General features: G+C 38.1%; 1 protein-coding gene across 1 annotated transcript in view; it reads left to right on the top strand.

The window, feature by feature from the left end:
- Positions 1 to 26,351, top strand: part of LOC126272620 (bifunctional arginine demethylase and lysyl-hydroxylase JMJD6) — a 124,757-nt gene that overhangs the window by 76,013 nt on the left and 22,393 nt on the right. The window contains exons 5-7 of the mRNA XM_049975579.1: positions 858 to 1,005; positions 15,205 to 15,393; positions 16,417 to 16,655. Coding sequence (XP_049831536.1) covers positions 858 to 1,005; positions 15,205 to 15,393; positions 16,417 to 16,655 — 576 coding nt within the window. The remainder of the gene's footprint in view (positions 1 to 857; positions 1,006 to 15,204; positions 15,394 to 16,416; positions 16,656 to 26,351) is intronic.

The raw sequence follows: 26,351 nt of genomic DNA, 5'->3' as shown, positions 1-26,351 counted from the left end.
GTTCTGAATTGAACGGTGCAGATTCTGGAATGTCTTACAATGAGCTGCTGCATTGATTGTCTCATTACGAGGCAGAAATTCCACAAGCAATACTCCTTTTCTATCCCAAAAAACTGTGCACATGATTTTGCGGCAGAAATTGTTTGCTTAACCTTCAATTTTCTGGGTGAATCTGAATGCCACCATTCCATGGACTGTTGCTTTGATTCTCGTGTGATGTAGGCCACCCATGTTTCATCACCCATAACAATTTGGCCTAAGTAATCATCATTGTCATTGTGTACCGCTCAAGGAAAGTCAATGCACTGTCTAAACATTTGGTTTTGTGCACATCCGTCAACATTTTCAGTACTCAACTTGAATTTTCGGTGATTCAAGTGCTCGGTCACAATGCCATACAAAACACTACGAGAAACATTAGGAAAGTCATCCAGCAATGAATATCGATTGCTTTTAGGCCTCTAGCACTAAGAAATCTTATAACAGCCCGTACTTCACAGCCGGCGTGACTCAGGATTATGGGAGGCACCTTAAACACTCAGTACACAACGTAAATAAGGAAGAATCAGACTGTAATGGCGTCAGTACATAGACAACAGATGTAGGCACGCAGTGTGCATGCGCAGAACGCCGACCGCAGCACTCCGGTGTGGCAAAACGCTACTTACTTAAAAAACACTCCTTATATTTTATATTGGCTGCTTGCTTGCATTTTTTAAACTTTCTGTGATTTTCCACATTGAAAGTTAAACATTATGTACAAATTTTTATACATATTTTATACTTTATTTGAATTCCTTATCCCTATTAAAGCTATTCTTTCATGAGCATGAATTGTTTTTTATGTTTTATTATAGATGGTGCCTTTTTCCAACTCATACACCACGTGAGTTACTTAAAGTAACTTCAGCAGATGGAGGCAAACAGCGTGATGAAGCAATAACTTGGTTTACTGTGATATATCCCCGCACTCAGTTGCCAACGTGGCCAGCTGACTGCAAACCTGTGAGTATGGGATAGTCTGAGACAAGATGAGCCTCTCTCTCTCTACCTTGATATTAAATTTATGTAGCAAGTAACAATACCTATAGCAAAGACAGAAAGAAGGAAAGAAATTTACATATTTATAAATGATTGTTTTCTAATAAACTTTGTGTAAGCCTATCCAAGATTCATGTCATAACTTCCACAGTCTCTGTTGCAGCCCAGATTCTCCCTATGAGATTGCATCACATGGCCAGTTGGCTGAAAATGTAAATAAAATGCTAAGTACAATATTTAGATGTAATGTTTACCTATTTCAGCATTGTAGTATTGTCCTTAGACGTTTATTTGTGCACTTGGCTTCTTTTCTCTTCGTAGCTTTTCACTGAGTGCACAACCATCCTGCTGTAATTTGAATAACATTTGTGATGATGAGTGTCTAGCAATAAATGAATATCATCAGCCCATTTAACTTCCCATGGTAAATTGTTTCATCTTTGAAATTACTCATTGGAAGAGTTCCTCAGATTTGTCACTTAACATGGCCACAGTTTTTAAGGATGAAATCAAACTGAAAATGTATTATCTTATAGCCCTACAGATTTTATTCTTCATCAAATCTTTATAGTTATCTGAATTTGTACTTCAAGGAAGTTAACGGACACTTGAACAAAGTAATTACATGCTAAATACTCACTGCCTGTAAGAACTTAAGTGAGATATCCATCCTTGATCAGTTTGCATACATGCAGATCAACAAAAGCCCCTCCTCTGTTTTGATTTCATTGAGACAGGAAACTTTCTTACTTAAGGTACTAAAATGTATACAGCTATGAAACCAGTGGTTGGAAGATGGTGTCATCTAGTGGGCAGTTTACAATTAGTATTTTCCTTGTAAAGGATTGGCGATTATTTGCATTGATTTCAAACATTAAAACAGTATCTAGCAAACATCATGTTCACTGCCTTGCTGAAAAAATACACAATAAATGCTTAACTCGCAAGATGAAATTATTGATACAATGGAATTGCCTCTAAAGATACTTTCACAGTGAGGAAACTGAGGCATGTAAAATACAACTTTAAAACATCTATTCTATTCACCACCATTCACTCCATTTCCACTTCTAAAGTAATTTTTGGCTGGAAAACGTTTAGAGTTCAGTGAAGAGAGATGCAGTCGTACAGATATTTTTCAGATTCTGCTGGATGGAATCTGTTTCCTAGAAAAGTACGGATAAAATAAATAGGCATAAAATGGCACTTTTACCAAAAAGAGTGTATTTTGACCAAAAAAGTCTTTCAGTGTCAGCTGAGTTTCTAATTGTTCTCAAAGTCTCATTTAAAATTTCAGTAAATCTTTTCCAACAGTATTGCTGGACCTGTAGTAGATTGTATATCTATTGCCATATTTGACTCTCACTCTGTCATTCTTATTTTTGTAGGCTCTTTACACTAAAAAGCAGGCTCTTTCAAAGTACTATAAAGTCATTACATAAGACTTACGTGTAATGAAAACGGAACTGTCAGTGGTGGGACATTCAATGTTGATCTGCTCTCCTTTCCAACTTCATTCATGAGGTCCTATGGTTAAACCAGGAACAAAGACCAGAACGAGATATTTAACATAAATTAGGGACGCTCTTCAATATAGCTGCCAGTATTCAGATTAAAGACTTCCTTGGGATAGCAGAGTTAGCTGTTCATAAATTTAGCAAAACTTGTCAGGATAGTTCAAGTATTTATAAGTCATACTGATTTGAACTATAATTGTCATACACAAATTTGCATTGTTAGCCGCATCAGGCAGAAAAGTCCTCTACCATTTTTGCTTTGAGTGAGGTAATCTGATGTTCTGTGGCAACCTAGCGTAGAAACATCACAAAATTGGCTAAGTGCAAAAGGTTAACATTCATTTACATATACAGGTTGTAGCAGAACAAATAGTAGGATATAAAAAGGATAGAACATCATAACATTTCAGATCAAATTATTAAAACATAAGTAGAAATCAAAGAAAAATACATGCCATTACACATCATATACTTGGTTCTGAATGTGACACCATATAGATGATTGCCATCATGTTCCATGCATTCCTCCAGGTGGCGAATGGTACACTCCATCACCCATATCAGCATGTTCAGTGAGATCTCCACAACTGCAAGGAATTTTAAGTTCAACCACAGTATGAGGATGTGTAGTCATATACTTCACTTTTCAACTATAGTGGCCAGTGAATGCCTGCAAATCGGGAAATCTCTTGACCAGGAAAAAGATGTTGTAAGATGTTCAAGGATTGGCAGGCCATATGAGCTGTTGTCCAGTCCTGTTGGAACAAAATATCACTGTTCCACCTAAGAAGGGGGCAAGTTATTTATCATTTGGACACAGCTGTTTATAGTAACTGTTACTGCACATCTATGAAGCTCCTCAATAAAATATGGACCAATGATGCTAAATGAAGCCACACAACATGACACAGTCATATGTTTACAGCAGCTGACTAGGGTTACCCGGGCTGCGGTGCCTAGTGCTTGCAATTCTCTTTGTTTACACTACTATCTAGGTGAAAATGAGCCTCACCTAACTTCAGTATGGTGTTTCGCATCTGCAGGTAGGCTGATTTGTTTCAGGAAACAAAAGATGAAGGTTGGTCGAATAACTTTGTCTTGTTTGTTTAGTTTCTGTGTGATGTGCAGTTTGTATGGGTGGAAATGAAGTTTATCATGGATGGATCTGCAGGGAATGAGCTGGCATTGTTAGCACCAAGGCATGTCTGGCAGGAGAACAATGAGGACTTTAATGAGTATGTGATGTGTCTCCTCTACTCATTGTGCAGTGTGCTGTGGGACTTTTCTTCTTTGCTCAGGATGCTTTAGTGCTGAATTATTGCACCCACTGTACAACTGTCTGATGATTTCAGACTTTATCATAACATTTCAACTTGAAATGACGATGAAAGGGTAACTGAGCTGCGATGGGAGACTCGTTATTTTTTTAACCCATTTGTGGGCAAAATTATTGTGGAATTATTTTTAATAAGTGGAAAGCAGTTAGTAATTAATTGATATATATATATTAATCATATAAAATGTCAGATTTGCTGCATTTGTTAAAAGGGGTCCATACGATGAAGTGGGAAGTATTCTTCCCATGGCCCTTCTTTGGAGTTAAAAAATAAAAGAAAAATTTGTAATATATCTCATATTAATTTGAAAAATTTACTTTTTTGTTCGAATTACTTTTCACAATTAATTGCCATGAAATTTCCTAAAACATGGGTTCAATACAAAGTGGTGTTTGACAGTATGTACAAACATAATATGTGTGCTTTCTGCTGCTTTGGTACTACAATAACAGCACCTCCTGTAGGTTTCTCCTAAAATAGGTTGGTGTGTTCTCCCACAGCCGCAAGATGAACATCTTCAGGTACTTTGACTTTTTGTGCCAGAAAAACAGATTTCTGGCCTTGTCTTTTCCAGAATGAGAAGCCAGCAATCAGTTGCCTGGCTAGAAGGATTCTGTATGTCAGCTGATCATGCTGTCAACCTTCTCTTTTACTTATTTTCCATAGTAAAAAACTGTTTACTTTGGCAACATCCACTAGGAAATAAAATATTGTGAGCCACCATTTCACAGAGCATCTGCCAAGAGTATACTTTCTCATAGTTGGTCAAATTTATCTACTCCGTCCATTATTTTATTGTATTCTGCCACAACTTCAGCACATGGAATCTCTGTACTAGGTTCAAACTTGTCTTTTCTCTTTGCCACTGTTGTTATTCTTGGGTCTTGAATAAATTACAAGAAAGTGACTGGACAGTTAGCCATCCACTTAACAGCATAAATGGCTCCTCTCGTATCAAACTGGATCTCACCTCTCCCCAATTTGATGTTCTCTTTCTTAATTTTGGGTAAATCTTTTCACTTTGTCTTGACAGTCCACAAGCTTACACACCCTTCTTCAAAAGTACTGCCATCAATTTCACAGTGGCAAAGAATCTGTCTAAAGCAAGAATATTATTTTTATTTGGCATTTTCTTTGTTAGATCTAACACAACCCTTTCACATCAATGTCATAGTAGAATCTGACAAGCACCACACTTTATGGCCTCATTTCACTGGCTTCATTGGCATATATTGCTTCATTGAGGATCTTTGTTTGAAGGGAATCATCGATTCATCTACTGACATAAATGATGAGGGCTCATAATTGTTCTTACATTTCTGCAAAAGTCTTTCTATCAGTGGCCGTAGTGTATGCAATTTGTCATATTCTGGAAGATTTCTAGATTTTGCAGTTTGATTGTTATTGCAATGAATATTCTCTGCAATCTTTTTAAATCTTTTGCTTGTCTTAACATTAGTGATTGCATCGACTTGTAGTATAGGGTCCGGGCTCCAAAAATTAGAGGGGGCAGAAAGTTGGTGAATGCCCATTATAATAAAGCATACTATAAAAGCTTTTATTTCTTGAATTGTTGTGTCTACCCAGGTTTTTGATGGGCTTCTGCTACTATGATTTTGTTTTGCGTACAGGTTTGTTTCATTTACAATCAGAGTGAGAATAACATCATCAAAGAACTTACAAAAATAACTGAGCTCTCGATCGCTGGCACTAAATGAAAATTTTGGTTTCCACTCCCTTTTTCCTTGAAAGTTGTTCTTCACATTGTCAAAGAAAAAACAGTCTCCATTCCATTCTTCTTCACATTCACTTCCACTTCCACTGTCCAGCGTATTGATATTGACATTTGTAGGAAGCACAAATGATTCAGTGTCAAGTACACCAACAAAAGCATCTTGCTCCAGAGAAACATGACTTGAATCACCTATGAAAGTGTCATCTAAAACATTCAGCACCTTGATCTCCTTCAGTTTATGAATGACTTTCATCAGGCAACAAAAATAATATATATAAACTACTTCAACATGTTTACGATTGTTGATATCTAATGAATGAGCCATCTGAAAGCAAAGGAATGCAAAAGATAGAGGATGGAAGGGGTAAAACAATACTGTAGCAGATTCAATGTAAGCAAGCGCATGGTTTGGTATAATAATGAGACTTTCTTTGATAATATACTGATCTGTGTATTATTTCTGAAGTGTACTGGGTCAAAATTCTCAAATAATTGTATCAAAACAGAGAAACATTTATTTTAGAATCTTGAAAAAAAAAAATCTACGAAAAAGGCGGTGGGAAATATACTTCCCACCAACAAGATCGAACATTGCAAGTGATGTCAACGAGTAATGAAAATAAAACACATCTTACAACACTCAGGAAACACCAAGTAATGAGATAACACAACAAAAATTAAAAGTATTTACCTTAGACTGAAGCAGTGAGAATAAAATCACAAAATATCATGATAACAGTGAGTCAAAAGCTCCTCTACAGACAGACACTCAGCGACACAATGCCTCTAAGAGATCAGACTGCTTTAACAGCAGGAACTTATAATTGGAAGTGGTTCCCCCCAGTACTTTTCGCTAGATGACAGCACCATAAATAAAGAGGTGGGAAGAATGTATCCCAGGGACCAGGAGCAGATTACTTGAAGTGGGAAGCATGTTTTCCACTGCCTGTGAAAGGCTTAAGTATGCCTGGACAACAAATGTTTGATGTTCTGACCTACACAAGGCTGTAATTACAAATGGCTGCCCTAACGGTTATCACAGATTTTGAGCTGAGGTGTGTTCTTACCAGGGAATACTTCGCTAGCTATAGTATTATAACCACTGTTGTAACCTCCAAATCCCACAGAAAACACACACTTAACTCCTATGCCCATATTTGATATCTACAAATGTGTGCATGTTTCAGAAACAACAGTTTGCAGCAAACACACAGAATTGACAGAACCGCTCTCGTGTTGTAGTTCACTTAAATCATATTGCATTACTGGCCTTTAATGTTGGCTCTGGATAAACTGCCCATTGTCATTGTCAATAGCCATTGATTGCTCCACACTGAAGATGTGTCTGTGTGTTGTTGTCTATCATCTCTTTAAAAGTTTTACTTCAATGTGGTTCATGCATGGCAGTTGTATGATGTCAGTCGGCAACACCAGCGTACCTGTTCTGTAAGTTGCTTTAAAGTATTATTAAATTGTGGCTCTTCAGACTTTCCCAGTGAATATGTTGTAAATAGTCTTCACGGCTTTGCCGCCAGATCATATTGTGCAAATTCCACAATATTTCCTCGGAGCAACTGTCCAACATCTTCAGGTGGTTCAACCTTGCTGGTGACTAGGTACGTCTGATGGTATCCGCATGTCGACTCCCCGTTTCTAGAACACGTGCACGGAGTATGCGCAGGCACGGAAATAACACATGCACAAATTATTTGCAGATAGATGGTGCCATATTCAAATGCCCTCTGCCGAAAATTGCAGAGCGGCTCTTCTGCGTGTGCACTGAACACTGTGTTTACTAACAGTGTGGCCAGACGTTACTCACCAAAGACCATACTAGACCAATGTTATGATGGGTCTGTTATCAAAAACTCTTGATTTTTGCATCGTGATTTAAAAGCAGCCAGTGCAGGGTTCCAGGCTGTGCTCGATTGAAATCTCATATTCCTGTTGATGAGATTATCAGCTGTACAGATATGTATTGCTTCCTTAATGGCGCAATCCCAGAAAGATTATGCCAGGGTTAAAACTTGAAATGTCATGAAATTTGCCATTTTTCCCTATTCTTGTATAAAAATATAATAGTTTATTAATATTGGTAAATCATTGTTATTTTATGTTGAATTTTATCTTGACTTTTTCCTCAGGGCTGATGTTTGTATATAACCTAGAAATGAAATCAGACAAAGTGAGACAGAACAGATGGGGAAATAGTAAACTTTGATGGAGAAGATTGCAGATTTGTTTTCTAACTGGATCCTTCTCTTGTGTTAGGTCCTATTATGTTGATAGTGAGGTACTGAGCAGATTTGACAGATGTTGCCTGTCACATTAGGTAGACAGACTCTTTAGGTCAGTTCATACCAGTTGTTACAGAAAGGAGCACTAAAACAGGCAATAGTTAATTACAAATGGAGACATTCATACTGGCCAAAAGCAGAAAAGAATGTCGTATCACCATCAAGGTTTCTTGAGAAGTAAGTTTTGATGTTGAGGTCGTCAGCTAGCGTTAGAAGTTAACTTATTCTTGCCTCTCTGATCAATTTATTTCATAGTGCTGGATTTTATACTGGTTTGACTTCTTAATACATATTTTATTGCTTGCTTTGTTTCTGTGCCATATTATAGAAGTTTCTTGAGGATTTCATATTTTTCCTTCAAGTATTCTCTCAGAAAAGAGTCATAATCTGAAAACAAAAAATATTTAGGTTTTACAATACCTGTATGAAACAGCCTGCACTAAGCAAGAATAAGAATGTAAATAATTTTAAAAAAGTTTCCTTGTGAAAACTGTTAACAGTGAAATAGTCAGCTCTATTAAAGGATAGGAATACAGTTTTTCCTCATTATTTGGCAATTAGCAAGAAAATAAGACACAGGTGAATGAAGAAAAAGATGATAATTACTGCCTACCAAATATTGCTTGTTGTATTTGTGTGTGTGTGTGTGTGTGTGTGTGTGTGTGTGTGTGTGTGTGGGCGCGCGCGCGTGCGTGTGTGTGTGTGCGTGCGTGCGCATGGTTGTGTGGGTGATTAACAAATAAAAGATGATGACAATTGAAATGTTTGCATTATTCTTTCCCTATTCTTTCAGTTTGTAAGCTCTGTGTAGCATTAACACTTTGAGGACTGGCAGCTTAGACACACTCTTGGTCCAGTGGACCAGCCATTTTTAGCACTTTTTGAAATGTTGCTGGCATGTTTCTATTAAAGATACCTTGAAACAGAAAACATATTATGAAAGAACAGTCTTTAAGGTCTATTTAAAACATTTATTTTAATTATATTGGTTGATAACAAAATTAATAACAACAGACATAAAATGTACGATTTCGGTTTCACAGTTTGAACACCACCAGCTGGTTTCCTTCCTACCTGCTTTACCACTAGATTTTTTTGTTTCTGAGAGCAAACTTTACACATGCTAGTTGGACGCTCCTTCTTCTCAGTGGCTGGAATTTTTTCTGCAAAGTGTTGTCCTGGAAGTCTGTTGCTGTGAGTTTCACTAGGAACATTGTCTTGTGCCAAATTTGTACCTTTGTGAATCAGTCCTTCACCAATTTGTTGTAGAAAAGTGGAAAAATGGCAGGTCTTTCTTTGAGCAGGAGTCCTGGTTTCCCGTTATAAGACAAATGCATTTGTTGCAGCCATTATAAGCATATGGAAGAACAATTTCTTCCACCACTTCATCTATTTTCTCCTAAACGCATAGTAAGAAATCATTTGATCACTCCTATCAACCCCCGTTTTGTAAATATTACAGTCAAGAATGGCATCTGGTTTTAATTTTACTTTGATACCTTCCTTTGTATGAAAAGAAGTGTTAGAGCTGGTCATTTTACGCACAGTGGACAGGCATAGTACATCTCTTGTGTCTTTCCACTTCAGACAGAGCAGATGATTCCTCCTCATTGACACAGATTCATACCTTTTCAGTTTTTGGAAACAATTTCATTTAGTAGTTCTTTCCAGTTAGTCATGCACGTACCTATTGCTTTCACTTTATGTTGCCCCAGAAAATCAAATACTGTTGGTGAACTATAAAATCTTTCCATGTAAAGAGTGTGACCTTTTCCCAGGTAATCTGCTAGCAACCTCTCAAAATAATGGTGTTATGGAGTTGTCTTGTGTTCCTTTCCCAGCATATATCTCCAATCTAAGAACATAACCAGTTTTGGAATCACACATAATAAACATCTTGATTCCATACTTCTCAGGTTTATTTTTTATGTAAACCCGAAATGCCATTCTTCCACGAAAACCACACATGCCTTCATCAATAGTGAGGTTTTCTGATGGGTAAAATGATTTTTGTATTTCTAATAAGAAATGGTCCAGGATTTGCCTGATTTTATGCATGGGGACATGCTGAGGTTGACTTTTCAAAATGTAAGTTGCATTGTCATTCAAATGCAGGTTTGATAATATCGCCTTGAATCTGTTTCTGGCCATAACAGAGCCAGGGAAAGGGTTGAAATAAAATTGTTAGTATACCAGTAATCTGTCAGTTTTGACGTGTGTATAAATATGCCAGAAAAAAAAAAAAAAAACATTTCGTGCGGCTTTACTCCCACCCACGAATTACAAAAACTGTGAGGCTTGCCCTGGAAGCTGCTTTGAGTTTGTCATAAACAGACTTTGCAAATTTGTTTGTTTCGGATTTTATATGTTCCATTATGGAATTGGGAAAAAAGATCAAAAACATATTGAGAGGACAGGAATTCTCATGAACAGCTGCCATTATTCTAACTTTTCTCTACAAATTGTGGCACAGTAGGCTGACCATCAGCAAATTTCCAGCCAAATTCGGCATCAGTGGGTTTTTTTCCGCAAAATTTGTTGCCTCTTTGTTGGAGTTACAGACAGCTGTGTTGCAGAGGATGTACTTTGTTCATTAAACACCTGCTGCACAGATGCAGGCTCATCAGATTCCTCTGCAAGATAGATGAGACAAACAGAAATAAATTTTCTGCTAACTGAAGCAACTTGAGCAATATAAGTCGTAATAATAATAATACTAAAGAAAAACTGCACTAGACAGCTTCCTACCTATATCTAAATGTGACATATTTGAGAGAGATAAAACAATAAATGGAAAACAGTAATGAGAACATTTGAAACTCAAGGCTATACCAATGCACAATGGAGCAGCATGTCATGGAAGCTGCTATTCGTGTCTTGCCATTTCTTGTGATGTAGAGTTCTAAAAGCAGAACACAGAGGGGAGCAGCAGTCAGGGGACAGATAGGCAGGTGTTCCACACAGCACTACCACAGTAGCCAGCCTGCTTCTGGACAGCTAATAGGCTGCGAGTGGCGTGCAACAGCTGCCCGACCTATACTCGGGTGCGGCCGTTTCGAAGCAGTTCTGTGGCCCGACCTATAGTCCGTGAGACGAGTGATTGGTACTGACAGTTCCGGCGGGCAGACGGCGCTGTTGCCGAACGTGGCTCACAGCACCCGACGCCCTGTCTGCTACACGCATTCTCTAGCAGCAGAAATAAAAGCGAGACAAAATACAAGTCGTATTGGTACGCGTGAATTTATTTAAAGTTGATGCTTGAAATATATTAACTCGAAACCTAATAAGAGCTATTTAGTACAAGTATCTAAGATGCTGAAACATAATAAAGTTATTTGTTAAACTTAACAACTGAAATGAAAACTATTTTCACAAGTTGTTGAACATTAGCAGTTTTGGTTTCCATTGTTAAGTATTAGCATTATTAATTTGTTCTACTACAAGCTACAGAATAATTGGTCAGTGTATTAAGAGTTATAATCTGAAGAAAGTACTCACAATATGATGATCTGGTTGTAGATCGATAGCAAACTCCCTCCTTACATTCCTGAATACATTGTAGTTACTGTAATGGAAAAACACCACTCACGTCACTGTCAGAATCTGATTTGACATTGTCTTCCTCAGCACTACTCGAACTATCACTGCTCTCTCCCAGATGCATAATCAAATTTTCGATGCATTCTTCCACAACCCCTTTGGTTTTGGCCGCCCCTCTGATGGCACTTGCAGTCCTGTTTACAATTTTAGCCCACGTCTCGCTTGTCACTTTATTGATAGCTGCTGGAAGGAGAGTTTCCACTTCAGAGATCGTGAATTTTTTATTGTTTGCAGCAATGTAATTTTTTATCTGCGCCCACACTCCTTCAATTGCATTGAAGTGACAGTGGTATGGAGGAAGCCGAACGATTTCATGCCCATGCCTTTTAGCAATCTTGTCAATGACATATTGGTATTGGGGTTTCTTTTGTGCCACAATTTCGAGCAGTTCCGCCTTCCTTAAATCTTCTCTGAAATCTACTTTTTGCCGTTTCAACCACTGAATGATATCGTCTCTTTTTGTTGCGAAGGTTGGTGCCTTATCGTGAACAACGGAATGATAAGGCGCATTGTCCATAACAATCACTGATGGACTTGTCAGATTCGTCATAAGCGATGTCTCGAACCATTCTTGAAATACTATACTTATTTTCAATGCTGCTGCAATTCTCTTCACAACTTAACAACAGGAATTAAGGGCCCACCTTTGTCCTTTTCTTTCTCAAAGTAATCCCTCACAGAGTACACGAATTCACGGGCCTGGGTGTGTAGCACACTTTTCTTCCTCCGTTTCACTTCTTGTGTTGGGCTGGTACTACCCGCCGCACTAGACATTGTTTTCAATGAAACATAAACAAAGAAACACTAAAAACAACAAAAACGAAATAAACTGCGAATTCAACTTCAGACAAACGAGCGCACCGCCTGCACGCGAGACACTGGTAAGTTTCATAAGCGCGCGCGACCGGGTTTCAGAGCGGCAACGTGGCCCTTGCTACCCGCTGAAAGTCAGGCCGTCATTGGCTGCCTGCCTGCGGTCGCTAGGCAACGGACAGACGCTACCGAGCTGTCAATACCAAAGACTCGTCTCCCAGAATATATGCTCGGGCTTGTGGTCACTAAAGTGTTAAAAGAATGGAATGAGCATTGTGAAGAACATTCGTTCTGATTTGGCTTTCACCAGTAACTCTGCAACCATTGATAGTGTCCTCATGCTGACACTATATTCCATCTTTGCTGTATAGCAAATGGTCCCCCATAAATCCACTTTCGCCATCACCATTAGTAAGTTCACATACTGTGAAAGTGTATACTGGAACACGGCCTCCTCCCCCCGCCACCTTCCTTCCTCCTCCTCTCCCTTCTTCCTCTCGCCAGTCTGTGCATTTGGATTTGGCATTCAGAGTGAATATATGAAAAAATTAACTAACCCATCACAAACAATTATTGGAGATCACTAAGCCATGTTAAGTGCTCGGCACATAAATTGAATCTAAAACTGCAATAATTAATGTAAAGAGTGTTAGTACGTGAAAGCATTCAGCAATACAAAATCCAGGATGGAATGTAACAATATTGGAAAGGATAGTTGCTACTCACCATGTAGAGGAGTTGCTGAGTCGCAAATAGGCACAGCAAAGAGACTGTCAGAAACAGAGCCAACAAGAGATAGCATTTATTTTTGCATTTTTAAAGGTGCAGAAGAGAGATATGAAGGTTTTCGTTCTTACAGTAATAACACTCTGAACCTCTTAGCTTTCCAGTCACCATTGTGGCAGAATATTTTGAAAAAATGGTGTAATTCTTCCTCAGTAACAGTATGCAAAAGTTTCCATATGCAGTGATCGAATGATCTATTTCACTTTCTAATGATGAAATAAGTTCAGTATTTGTTGAGACCATGTTTGTTAGAGAATACTCTACTTCCCACAAACAATATTTCAATTAAAACAGATTGAAGGTGGCTTGGTTATTGTGGGAAAAGGATTTTGTGATGATGAAATGAACACACCTTTGACACACATGATGAGAATTACTTCAGAGCTGAAGGAAATATTGAAAAACTGCGGGTTGCACCTTCAGACTGGGCTGAAGGCTCTTATGGCAACAGATCTATGCAAATATGTGGTCACAGCTTTAGGATCTTGTTTCAGTGCTGAAATGAAAATGAAAATCTCTGCTAACACTGATATTGAAAAATGTCTTTTATATCTTGGATGGCAGACCTCAGCGAAGTAAATTTTCTGAAAGTGTACTGCTCGCTTCAGAATATAGTAGAAACGCAAATTTCTGTGCAAGCTAGGAATGTAGACATTGTTAAATGTCTGTGACAACAATACTTAATAAACCACACTCTGCTTTTTCGCAATGAATGAAAAAAAATATTTTTCTTTAAGTTACTAGATTTAATAGGGTCAAAGCAAATGTTTCTTTTTCCAAGCAGTGAAATAAATAAATATGTGTGTACTGCCTAGCGTAATATTAACCCTATATATTTTATAATCATATAGGTTTATAAGCCAGTACCCTATCACTGTTTAGAAGTGAGATTGATGTTATGTTTAATGGGTATTGTTACAAAATCTTGTTCAATGATGGCATTTATTTTGTTACATGTAGAGAACAGTGATCAAATAATCCTGAGTTGTTGTTTCTTTATTGGTCCAGATCTTGTTCTTAGCTTCATACTGCATGTAGCTTCAAACAAGGTTCCAAGCTTGCTTCATTCAAAACAGTTTTGTTAATGAAACAGATTTGTGTTTTGGCCAGGTACAGTGTATATAGATGCTGCCATGTTGATGTTACTTGCCATGTAAGTGAATGCTTGACTGTTTATATTATCTCCACAAGAAAATCTTTGAAACATATTTAAAAAAAAATTAGAAATGTAAGTTGAACTGTTACAATATTTATGACAGCATGACTCCAACCATGCCTCCATCCTTGCTACCTTCCCTGTTTTCCTTTCCCTGTTGCTTCTTTTCCTTTCCCTGTTGCTTCATAACCTGGGTTGTGAGTAACTAAATCCACTTTCCCTTCTTCCCTTTCTTTCCCCTCTCTCCTCCCTGATGAAGGAACATTTATTCCGAAAGCTAGGAGCTTAAATTTTCGGTTGTTTTTTGTGTTTCTATCGGCTGTACTGAGCTGAGGTAAGTACTGGCCAGCCCCTCTATCTCTTTGTTAGTAATTGTTTCACATCTTTATATGAGATTTTCCATTAATTAGTTGACTCCATCAAGTACATGCTAAATATGTCAATGTATGTTACCTGTCCACATTACAGTATTTGTAATGACTGCATTAAGAGAACTCATACTGTTGAGCCAAGAGAAATGAGGAATAATGCCTTTTTATTCTCCTCCATGTTTGTGCTGGTGGGTTTCTTAGATTTTTTGCAAGCTAATAAGACTTATTTTGTTGAGTGACCAAGTAAACAAATTTTGATGCACTGCTATACATCTACATCATTCCTCTTCATCAGAGTGGATTGAATACAAGTTTATGAGATGTAACATATCATATACAATATGTCTTTGATGTACATAATAAAGCTTTAGTGGGTCAGTGGCCCAGAATGTGGATTAAAGGAATTTTTTGGGAAAAAATGGCCTGCTTGAGGGCAGATGAAATTACACTGAAATGCTTGTTAGTTCCTAAACGCGTTCACAATGCCTTCCATGTTTTACTACATGGCATTTATTCCCTCCGTCTCAAATACTTTATATATTTTGCAACAGGTAGAAATACTCCAGGGCCCCGGAGAGACTGTATTTGTACCTGGTGGATGGTGGCATGTAGTTCTTAACCTTGATACCACTATTGCTGTCACACAAAACTTCTGCAGCCGTACCAACTTTCCCATTGTTTGGCACAAAACTGTACGAGGAAGACCAAAGTTATCCCAAAAGTGGTACCGTGTACTGAAGGTAGGTTCCGTTTCTTAATTGTTTGACACATTTTTATATAAACTGTAAAAAAACTTCTATTTCCTCCGTTTACTGTTCTTTCACTTTGCAAAATAGTTGGAAACAGCTGTGCCTTTAAGTAAAGTAAAATGGTGCTCCAGAACCCAACAGTATAGACAAAAGAATTCACATTGTCTTACTACGCATTATTATTATTATTATTATTATTATTATTATTTCACTTTTAATGTGGGTCAATTTGCTAATGATGGCTTTCTTCATGTTGTCTGTATAGATTATCATATGACAGCCAAATGAATAATTATTGCAATGTCTGATTCAGCAATTTCTCCATTTTCTATGCTGAAGATTGAAAACGTCCATCACAGGAACAGATACCTAGTTTCTTGATCTCATGTTCATCATCTTGGTAAGATATTAAACAGTTGATAAATTTAACAGAAGACAGCCCTTTTGTTAGTACATGTAAACAAACTGTACAGGCTCAACACTGCTGTCTCTACAAATTAAACCCTAAATTAGTAAGATGCTTGGATGAACTGAGTACCACATAAGATGATTAGGTACATTTTTAGGGATACATAGATTGATAACAAGTCACAAGAGGCCAAGTCTCAAGACATATTATGGTTGCCAGGAGCAAGAAAGTGTAATGTCTTGCACTGGTGGAGGTGTCTTCCTACATGTACTGCACTCATATAATGAGACTGCGTAGTGTTTTTTCCACTCTGACACTGCTTCCAATTCCTTTATGTGGTCTTCCAATGATGATGTAGCATCTTGTCATCTGACAATACTGTGAACCATCTGTTGTATCTTTTCACCAAAGAGAGACAGAGCATGTAGATATAATATGAAGAATGCCACCAAATATTGAATGACGATCACTAATGTTCACACTTATTTTTCCTTTTGAAAATACTTTAAGAATAGGTACAAATTAATATTAATGCTCATACTTTGTATTGGTCAAGTCTGTTTATTGTACAAAAATAATGAAGTGTACTTTATTGTGCCATTTAGGAGAAGGAGCCATCGCTAGCAGCCATTGCTGATTCTGTGAATGTGAATGAAAGTACAGGTGTGGCATCAGACAGTTCCAGTGGCAGCTGCTCAACATCGAGCTCCAGTGATTCAGATTCTGATTCTGGCTCGTCACAATCGCATACTACATCGCCAGCACAGAAGCGATCACGCACGAGATCTCGTTCCTCTTCAAGTGATAGTGGTCAGGAATCACTCACTGCCCACAAGAAAAAGAGGTGAGCAATTGTTGAATTTCACATGTATATATATATATATAATTCTTCATTAAGCCGGTAACCAACTCAAAAAGACAATAGGCATTACATGAATCATAAATTAGTTGCAATTCTTCCATCTGAAACAGTTGTCTAATGCAAGTCGTGAGCAGTTAACACAATATTACATTAGTTATAGCCATTTACAATGCAATGGCTTAGTTATCATTCACAGGTGGAATATGGGCATAATTGGACCGGCTGTGGTTAAATAGTGGAACTTAAAATAAATGAACCATGTTCCCTAGAATACCTTTCACAAGTCAGTGGCTGTCCAAATATATAGAGAATGCTATGTGACTATTCACGAGGACGTCGTTATAAGTAGAAAGAAAACTGGCGTTCTACGGATCGGAAAGTGGAATGTCAGATCCCTTAATCGGGCAGGTAAGTTAGAAAATTTAAAAAGGGTAATGGACAGGTTAAAGTTAGATATAGTGGGAATTAGTGAAGTTCGGTGGCAGGAGGAACAAGACTTCTGGTCAGGTGAATACAGGCTTATAAATACAAAATCTAATAGGGGTAATGCAGGAGTAGGTTTAATAATGAATAAAAAAAATAGGAGGGCGGGTAAGCTACTACAAACAGCATAATGAATGTATTATAGTGGCCAAGAGAGACACGAAGCCCATGCCTACTACAGTAGTACAAGTTTATATGCCAACTAGCTCTTCAGATGACGAATAAATTGAAGAAATGTATGATGAGATAAAAGAAATTATTCAGGTAGTGAAGGGAGACGAAAATTTAATAGTCAGGGGTGACTGGTATTCAACAGTAGGAAATGGAAGAGAAGGAAACACAGTAGGTGAATATGGATTAGGGCTAAGAAATGAAAGAGGAAGCCGCCTGGTAGAATTTTGCACAGGGCATAACTTAATCGTAGCTAACACTTGGTTCAAGAATAATAAAAGAATGTTGTATACATGGAAGAACCCTGGAGATACTAAAAGGTATCAGATAGATTGTATAATGGTAACACAGAGATTTAGGAACCAGGTTTTAAAATGTAAGACATTTCCAGGGGCAGATGTGGATACTGACCACAATGTATTGGTTTTGAACTGTAGATTAAAACTGAAGAAACTGCAAAAAGGTGGGAATTTAAGAAGATGGGACCTGGATAAACTGAAAGAACCAGAGGTTGTACAGAGCTTCAGGGAGCGCATAAGGGAACAATTGACAGGAATGGGGTAAAGAAATACAGTAGAAGAAGAAGAATGGGTAGTTTTGAGGGATGGAATAGTGAAGGCAGCAGAGGATCAAGTAGATAAAAAGACAAGGGCTAGAAGAAATCCTTGGGTAACAGAAGAGATACTGAATTTAATTGATGAAAGGAGAAAATATAAAAATGCAGTAAATGAAGCAGGCAAAAAGGAATACAAACGTCACAAAACTGAGATCGACAGGAAGTGCAAAATGGCTAAGCAGGGATGGCTAGAGGACAAATGAAAGAATGTAGAGGCTTATCTCATGAGGGGTAAGATAGATACTGCCTACAGGAAAATTAAAGAGACCTTTGGAGAAAAGAGAGCCACTTGTATGAATATCAAGAGCTCAGATGGAAACCCAGTCCTAAGCAAAGAGGGGAAAGCAGAAAGGTGGAAGGAGTATATAGAGAGTCTATACAGGGGCTATGTTCTTGAGGACAATATTATGGAAATGGAAGAGGATGTAGATGAAGATGAAATGGGAGATACGATACTGCGTGAAGAGTTTGACAGAGCACTGAAAGACCTGAGTCGAAACAAGGCCCCCGGTGTAGACAACATTCCATTAGAACTACTGACAGCCTTGGGAGAGCCAGTCCTGACAAAACTCTACCATCTGGTGAGCAAGGTGTATGAGACAAGCGAAATACCCTCAGACTTCAAGAAGAATATAATAATTCAAATCCCAAAGAAAGCAGGTGTTGACAGATATGAAAATTACCGAACTATCAGTTTAATAAGTCACAGCTGCAAAATACTAACGCGAATTCTTTACAGACGAATGGAAAAACTAGTAGAAGCCGACCTCGGGGAAGATCAGTTTGGATTCCGTAGAAATACTGGAACATGTGAGGCAAAACTGACCTTACGACTTATCGTAGAAGCTAGATTAAGGAAAGGCAAACCTATGTTTCTAGCATTTGTAGGCTTAGAGAAAGCTTTTGACAATGTTGACTGGAATACTCTCTTTCAAATTCTAAAGGTGGCAGGGGTAAAATACAGGGAGCGAAAGGCTATTTACAATTTGTACAGAAACCAGATGGCAGTTATAAGAGTCGAGGGACATGAAAGGGAAGCAGTGGTTGGGAAGGGAGTGAGACAGGGTTGTAGCCTCTCCCTGGTGCTATTCAAGGGTGTATACAACCCGGGACAACCAGGAGAGCCGGGAATTTTTTCATCCTGGAGAAAACCGAGAAAATCCCGGGATATTTTTAGAATTCCGGGAATTTTTCATTGTTTGAGTTTTCAGTTAAATTTTTGTAATGTTGGCTTGTAAGAACCGATACTCTAACAAAGGATATTACTGTATCCCAATACTGCAAAAGAATATTCAGTAATAAAAGATAAACGAGAGAAAACACAAAAATAACTTAAGTTGCAAAGGAAATGCGCCGTATACGAAAACGACACACAGTGCCCATGCAAGCGTCTGCCAGTTGTAAATGTGTCAAAGGCTTTAGGAAGACTATGCAGTGCTTCATAACAACAAATTGCCTCCAATGAGCGTGAAGTCGCAACTCTTTACATTCAGTTTGTTTTAGCAGTTACGCGCGGGCTCATGTGCATGCGCAGTTGAGTCACATTTGAGTAGTAGATTCTCCCACATCTCGCTACAAGAATGTGGCTGTTGGCTGTGCAAGCAGTCGCAGCAAGCAGCTAGATGCTACCGGCAAAAGGGGGTGCCAAATTCATATTCTTGAGGGGAAAAAACTTGTCCCACAAAGTGCCTAGCATCCAGCACACGTTTGTCTATCGATTATTCATATGATTTTGAAACGCTTCCCTGTTGGTTTTTGAACACATTTTAAGTTGATTTCTGAATGAATCATAAGTTGACTTTTGAATGCATGCATAGCGTATGTGATGTCTCTGTCAGGAGAATCCTCGTTGCATCTAGAAATAAACTTTCCGCAGACCAAAGGGGGCGGGGCAATTCGAGCTGAGGGAGTAAAGCTGAACGGATGAATGCCAATCGCTGTCTGATTATGTGGTTGATTGGGTTTGATCAGCATTGTTATAATTACTAGCGAAATCCATAGATTCATACCACCAGAATGGAAATAAACGACTAACAGGAATAAAGATTACTTATTATCTTCTCGGTGTATCCAAAAAATTGAAATTTTGACAGAAAATTTTTGGCCAGATCACTATACTAGTAAGGACCAGTGGTGCACTCTCCGGCTAGCATACACGTAAGTTCTATTCTGGAAGCAACGCGGAAAACGTGTTGTTCGAACACATAATAACACCTAACCGGAAAATAATCGCAGGATAACTAAACCTGTGATTCTGACCGGGTTAGTGAAGTTAATCAGCAAACAAATATTGACAATGGCAGCAATAGCTACAGAATTGGTGATGGCAAGATTGTTAGAACAAGGGAGGAGGAGAAACAGGGACATCACACAAATTATGGAAGATTAAGACGATTCCAAATGTATATAAAAATTTCGTAATACTACTTTTCGATCTCATGCTTGAAGCTGGTGCGTATGAATGAAATGTGAAACTATTTCCTAACATAAAGCTTTTTGCTTGTAGCAGGCCTAATAGGCACTTGATATTGGTACTTCATGGATTATATTCTGTCGTGTTATAAAAATGGCCATTTGTGCTGAAACTCGTTTATTTGGTGTGTTACAAAATTGCTCCCACATTAGAAAGCCCTATTTTGTTTTATCTAGCAGACAGTGGCAAAATAGATGTAATAAGATCAAGAAACCACGCCAGTCTTGGGTATTATTTGTACTACCAGCTTTTTCAGTATTAAAGATAACGACATTTCGATTTTTCATGTAGCAAAACGTTTGACGACCTTTGATAAGATAATAGATTCTTTCGCAGAAAGGAAAACACGCCATGTAAAGCTGTAGGAAGATAAGATAGAAAAAATTCTAGGAACTAAGGTTTGAAGAAATGTGTAATTTCTTGCTTATCACTTGTCAGTATTGGTTTTATATATCCTGTATTTAATTTTATGTTACACAAAACAGTAAGTTATTAACTAATAGGCAATAAAGAGTTCAGATTTTCTGAACAGTTCTTGTTCTCTCGATTACAAATAATTCCATCCACTATTAACTGCTAGATTTTCTCTCTCTCTCTCTCTCTCTCTCTCTCTCTCTCTCTCTCTCTCTTTTTAAAAAAAAAAAAAGAGGGGCAGGCTGTCAAACCGGCCGACTGGGAGCAGGAGAGGCACCACAGGACATTTAAATTTCCACTCGCCTGAATATAGTTTGGACGTGCGGTAGAAAAATGCTTTATGAAGAGGCATGGCACTGAATATAGTTTGGACGTGCGGTAGAAAAATGCTTTATGAAGAGGCGTGGCGCTGCACTTTGGCATACTTAAGACCAAATAATATGTCTTTTATTTCCTCGAATACATATGTTTTATGTTTTTTTCAGAAAGATGTGCGCTACAAGATGAACATATTTTGAAAATTCGATTTTTTTAAAATATTGACTCGGTTCGCAAATGTCGTAGATCCGGGGCTGATGCGCAGAGCAGTCTGAGTTATAGTGGGTAGTCTCCACATAACCCGTGTTTACATTTAGTGATTTTGTTGTTTCCCGTTCGTTTCACGTCAAATGTTTTATTTCCACCTTTCTGACAGTCGAGCATTAATCGCCTTGCGGGACAATGAAGTTATTTTTGTCTGTCTGCTAAAGAAATTTTACTTCTGTTAACCTTTTCTGCGGAGGCAGTCAAAGTATTTGAAACGAAATGTTTAATTCCACAGTACTGGCTAGTTTCAACTGTTAGCTGCATTTCAAGTGCACATTTTCAATTTCTAGCACGTATGGCATTATGTCATAATAAAGAACCAAACATGATGTAATATGGTACTGGTGCTTTACATCCCGAAAACCTCACTGATAAGCTTAATATCTGGTCGAGGTCTACTTCATTGGCAATCCGGACGTACAAATGTGCACTTTAAGTATGCACTTTAAATGTGCACATTTTAATATTGTTCACAAAATTCTGCTGCTCTTGCAGTGTCCACTGATGTCTTGTTTCTTTTATGACATAATGTAGGATCTTTCAATGTTTTACACGTACGTACATACGGGCTTCCTACGTCATGATAGCTACCCAAGCGTGGTGTCGCCTGTTTTCTGCGCTTTTGGCAACTGCTGAAACGAGCCTATTTCTAACAGGTCGCAGGAAAATATTGCGAATAGTGGTTTGAAAAGCGTTACTTTCAAAGTAAATATCCTTTTACGTAAGTTGAACTATGTACACGAATGTACCATGAATTTATTAAAGCACAGAGCGTTTGACTCTCATTTAATAAACAACTCTTTGATGACATGCCATTTAGAAGAATTTCAAATCCTGAAGATCAGACATTTATGTCATCATTAAAAATTTTACTGGCACAAAGAATGGCTCTGAGCACTATGGGACATAACATCTGAGGCCATCAGTCACTTAGAACTACTTAAACCTAACTAACCTAAGGACATCACACACATCCATGCCCAAAGCAGGATTCAAACCTGCGACCATAGCGGTCGCGCGGTTACAGACTGAAACGCCTGGAACTACTCGGCCATTCCGGCCGGCTTACTGGCACATTTGTGTGATATATCCTTAAGTGTCACAGGCGCAAAAAGGATCAACAGTATATGCGAAAGCTTAGCTTCCTTTGTAGCTTGAGAAAAATACTATATGCAAAAACTTTGCTTTTCTTGTAGCAACACTGTGTATATTAATTTAAACAATTAACTTTCCCTGTTTGTGTGTTCATGCTACTTAACAGTGATGTTGCTGTTGGCTGACTTTACCAAGTGTCATATGTTCTGAATATCCGCTGTCATCGGCTGGCGAGATCACGTGACAGGAACTACGAACGGCCTACAAAACTGCATCGAAATCTCGATTTCAATGATTCGGAAAGCAACATGTGGTGTTCGGTGGAATTCCAGTGCATACTTTCGTAATACGAAAATATGCAGCGTACATGTTGCTGCACATCAAAGATGTTTCCAAAACGTGTCTTTTTCCCTGAGTTTCGTTTTCTAAAGTGCCGGGAAATTGTACTGTCACCCGGGAGAAAATGTATTTTTAACCGGGAAATCCGGGAATTTTTTTTCCTTGTCCACGTATACACCCTGTATTCAATCTGTATATTGAGCAAGCAGTAAAGGAAACAAAAGAAAAGTTCGGGGTAGGCATTAAAATCCACAGAGAAGGAATAAAAACTTTGTGGTTCGCCGTTGACAGCAAAGGACCGGGAAGAGCACTGAACGGAATGGACAGTGTCTTGAAAGGAAGATATAAGATGAACATCAACAAAAGCAAAACAAGAATAATGGAATGTAGTCGAATTAAATCGGGTGATGCTGAGGGATTAGATTAGAAAATGAGACACTTAAAGTAGTAAATGAGTTTTGGTATTTGGGGAGCAAAATAACTGATGACGGTCGAAGTAGAGAGGATATAAAATGTAGACTGGCAATGGCAAGGAAAGCGTTTCTGAAGAAGAGAAATTTGTTAACATCGAGTTAGATTTAAGTGTCAGGAAGTCATTTCTGAAAGTATTTGTATGGAGTGTAGCCATGTATGGAAGTGAAACGTGGACGATAAATAGTTTGTACAAGAAGAGAATAGAAGCTTTCGAAATGTGGTGCTACAGATGAATGCTGAAGATTAGATGGGTAGATCACATAACTAATGAGGAGGTATTGAATAGAATTGGGGAGAAAAGGAGTTTGTGGCTCAACTTGACTAGAAGAAGGGATCGGTTGGTAGGACATGTTCTGAGGCATCTAGAGAACACCAATTTAGTGCTGGAGGGCAGCATGGATGGTAAAAATCGTAGAGGGAGACCAAGAGATGAATACACTAAGCAAATTCAGAAGGATGTTGTCTGCAGTAGGTACTGGGAGATGAAGAAGCTTGCACAGGATAGAGTAGCATGGAGAGCTGCATCAAACCAGTCTCAGGACTGAAGACCACAACAACAACAACATGTGACATTATAATCGTCCACATCTATGTACTCTGCAAGCTGTAAGAGGAATGTACATTATGCCAATATTAGCAATTTTGTATCCTATTCTGTCTGTGTATTGAGTGAAGGGAAACATGAAAATGTATCTGTATCTGCCCTATCTTTCTCATCTGCTTCTCATGATCTCCTCAAGAGACATGAGAGTGGCAGCAGAATTAGCAAGTCATCTTATTCAACTACTGTTTCTCTAAATTTACCCACCAGGGTATCTATCATCAGGAGTCCTCCTGCTTCCAAAGATTCCATTAAAGTTCCCCAAGCATCTGAATTACACTTTCGTGTAGATCATACTGACCTGTTTTGATCGTAACAGTGCGGGTTCAAATGTTTGCTGTCTTGCTTATTATTTCACAAGGACTCGAAATACTGAATGATGGAACAGTACTCCTGAATTAGTTGCACTGTTCTCGTGTGTGATTTTCTTTACTGTTGCACTAATATTTCCCAACATCCTTTCAATATGTAAGTCTTCCATTTGCATTCCTATCAGATTTTGTACGTTCATCCCATTTCATATTGCTTCTTGGTATTATCCCTAAATATTTAAATAATACAACAGGCTCCAGAAGTTTATCATTGATATTTTAATAGGATACAGTCACATATTTTTTGTTTTATTATTGACATTGTCTTTCATTTAAACACATTTAAAGAGGTTCATTTGGTGCATTATTCTGCATTTCCTTACAATAATCCAACGATGCTACTTTCTTGTAGACAACAGTATCATCAGTGAACAGTTTGATAGTGCTGCTGACTCTTCATTCTTTTTTATCCTGGCCATATCCCATATCTGCACCATGTTGTATGTTAATCCGAATTTGCCAATGTTAATGGTAGACAATGGCCAGATGCCATTCTTCTCACACACACATTTGAAATGGAATTTGTATACCCCATCTGTCTGCCTCTATTTTTTTTCCCATGTAAAAGTGTGAAGACATTTCTGAAATTTTAGTGAATTGTAAATCATGTATTAGGTGGAATATACACTATGTGATCAAAAGTATTGGTCACCCTAAACACATACTTTTTCATAATAGATGCATTGTGCTGCCACCTTCTGCCAGTTACTCCATATCAGCGACCTTAGTAGTCATTAGACATCGTGAGAGCAGAATGGGGTGCTTGCTACGCAGAACTCTTGGACTTTGAATGTTGTCAGGTGATTGGGTGTCATTTGTTCAAATTGCTCTAAGCACTATGGGACTTAACATCTGAGGTCATCAGTCCCCTAGACTTAAAACTACTTAAACCTAAATAACGTAGGGACGTCACACACATCTATGCCCAAGGCAGGATTTAAACCTCTGACCATAGCAGCCACATGGTTATGGACTGAATTGCCTAGAACCGCTTGGCCACAGCAGCCGGCAGTGTCATTTGTGTTATACGTCTGTACACAAGATTTCCACACTCCTAAAAATCCCTTGGTCCACTGTTTCCAGTGCAATAGATTAGATTATATTAGATTAGATTAATACTTGTTCCATAGATCATGAATACGACACTTCGTAATGATGTGGAACGTGTCAGGTTAATGAAAGATGTCTGTACAAGATATTACATTACACAAAATATTGCATGACACTAATGCTTAAGTTAGTTTTTTTTCCCTCCCTTAGTTTATATCTAAAAATTCAGCCAATGAGTAGAAGGAGTTGTCATCTAGAAATTCTTTTATTTTTAAATGTTGGTTGACTATCTGTCAGGCTTTTGATGCTGTTTGGCAGGTGACCAAAGACTTTTGTGGCAGCATAATTTACCCCCTTCTGTGCCAAAGTCAGATTTAACCCTGCATAGTGAAGATCATCCTTTCTCCTGGTGTTATAGCTATGCACACTGCTATTACTTTTGAACTGGGCTGGGTTATTAACAACAAATTTCATAAGTGAATATATATACTGTGAGGTTACTGTGAGGATCCCTAGATCCTTAAATAGATGTCTGCAAGATGACCGTGGTGGGCTCCAGCAATTATTCTGATTACACGTTTTTGAGCAATGAATACTTTTCTACTCAACGATGAATTACCCCAGAATATGATACCATACGAAAGCAGTGAATGAAAGTAGCCATAGTAAGCTAATTTACTGAGATTCTTATCACCAAAATTTGCAATAACCCTAATAGCATATGTAGCCGAACTCAGACGTTTCAGCAGACCATCAATGTGTTGCTTCCAGTTTAACCTCTCATCAATGGACACACCTAAAAATTTTGAAAATTCTACCTTAGCTACAGACTTCTGTTCAGAGTCTGTATTTATTACTGGAGTTGTGCCATTTACTGTACGGAACTGTATATACTGTGTTTTATCAAAATTTAAAGAGAGTCCGTTTACTGAGAACCACTTAATAATTTTGTGAAAAACATCATTTACAATTACATCACTTAGTTCTTGGTTTTTGGATGTTATTA

The sequence above is a fragment of the Schistocerca gregaria genome, chromosome 5 (assembly GCF_023897955.1).
Source record: "Schistocerca gregaria isolate iqSchGreg1 chromosome 5, iqSchGreg1.2, whole genome shotgun sequence".
NCBI classification, from domain to species: domain Eukaryota; kingdom Metazoa; phylum Arthropoda; class Insecta; order Orthoptera; family Acrididae; genus Schistocerca; species Schistocerca gregaria.
This window is presented reverse-complemented; position numbering and strand designations above follow the sequence as displayed.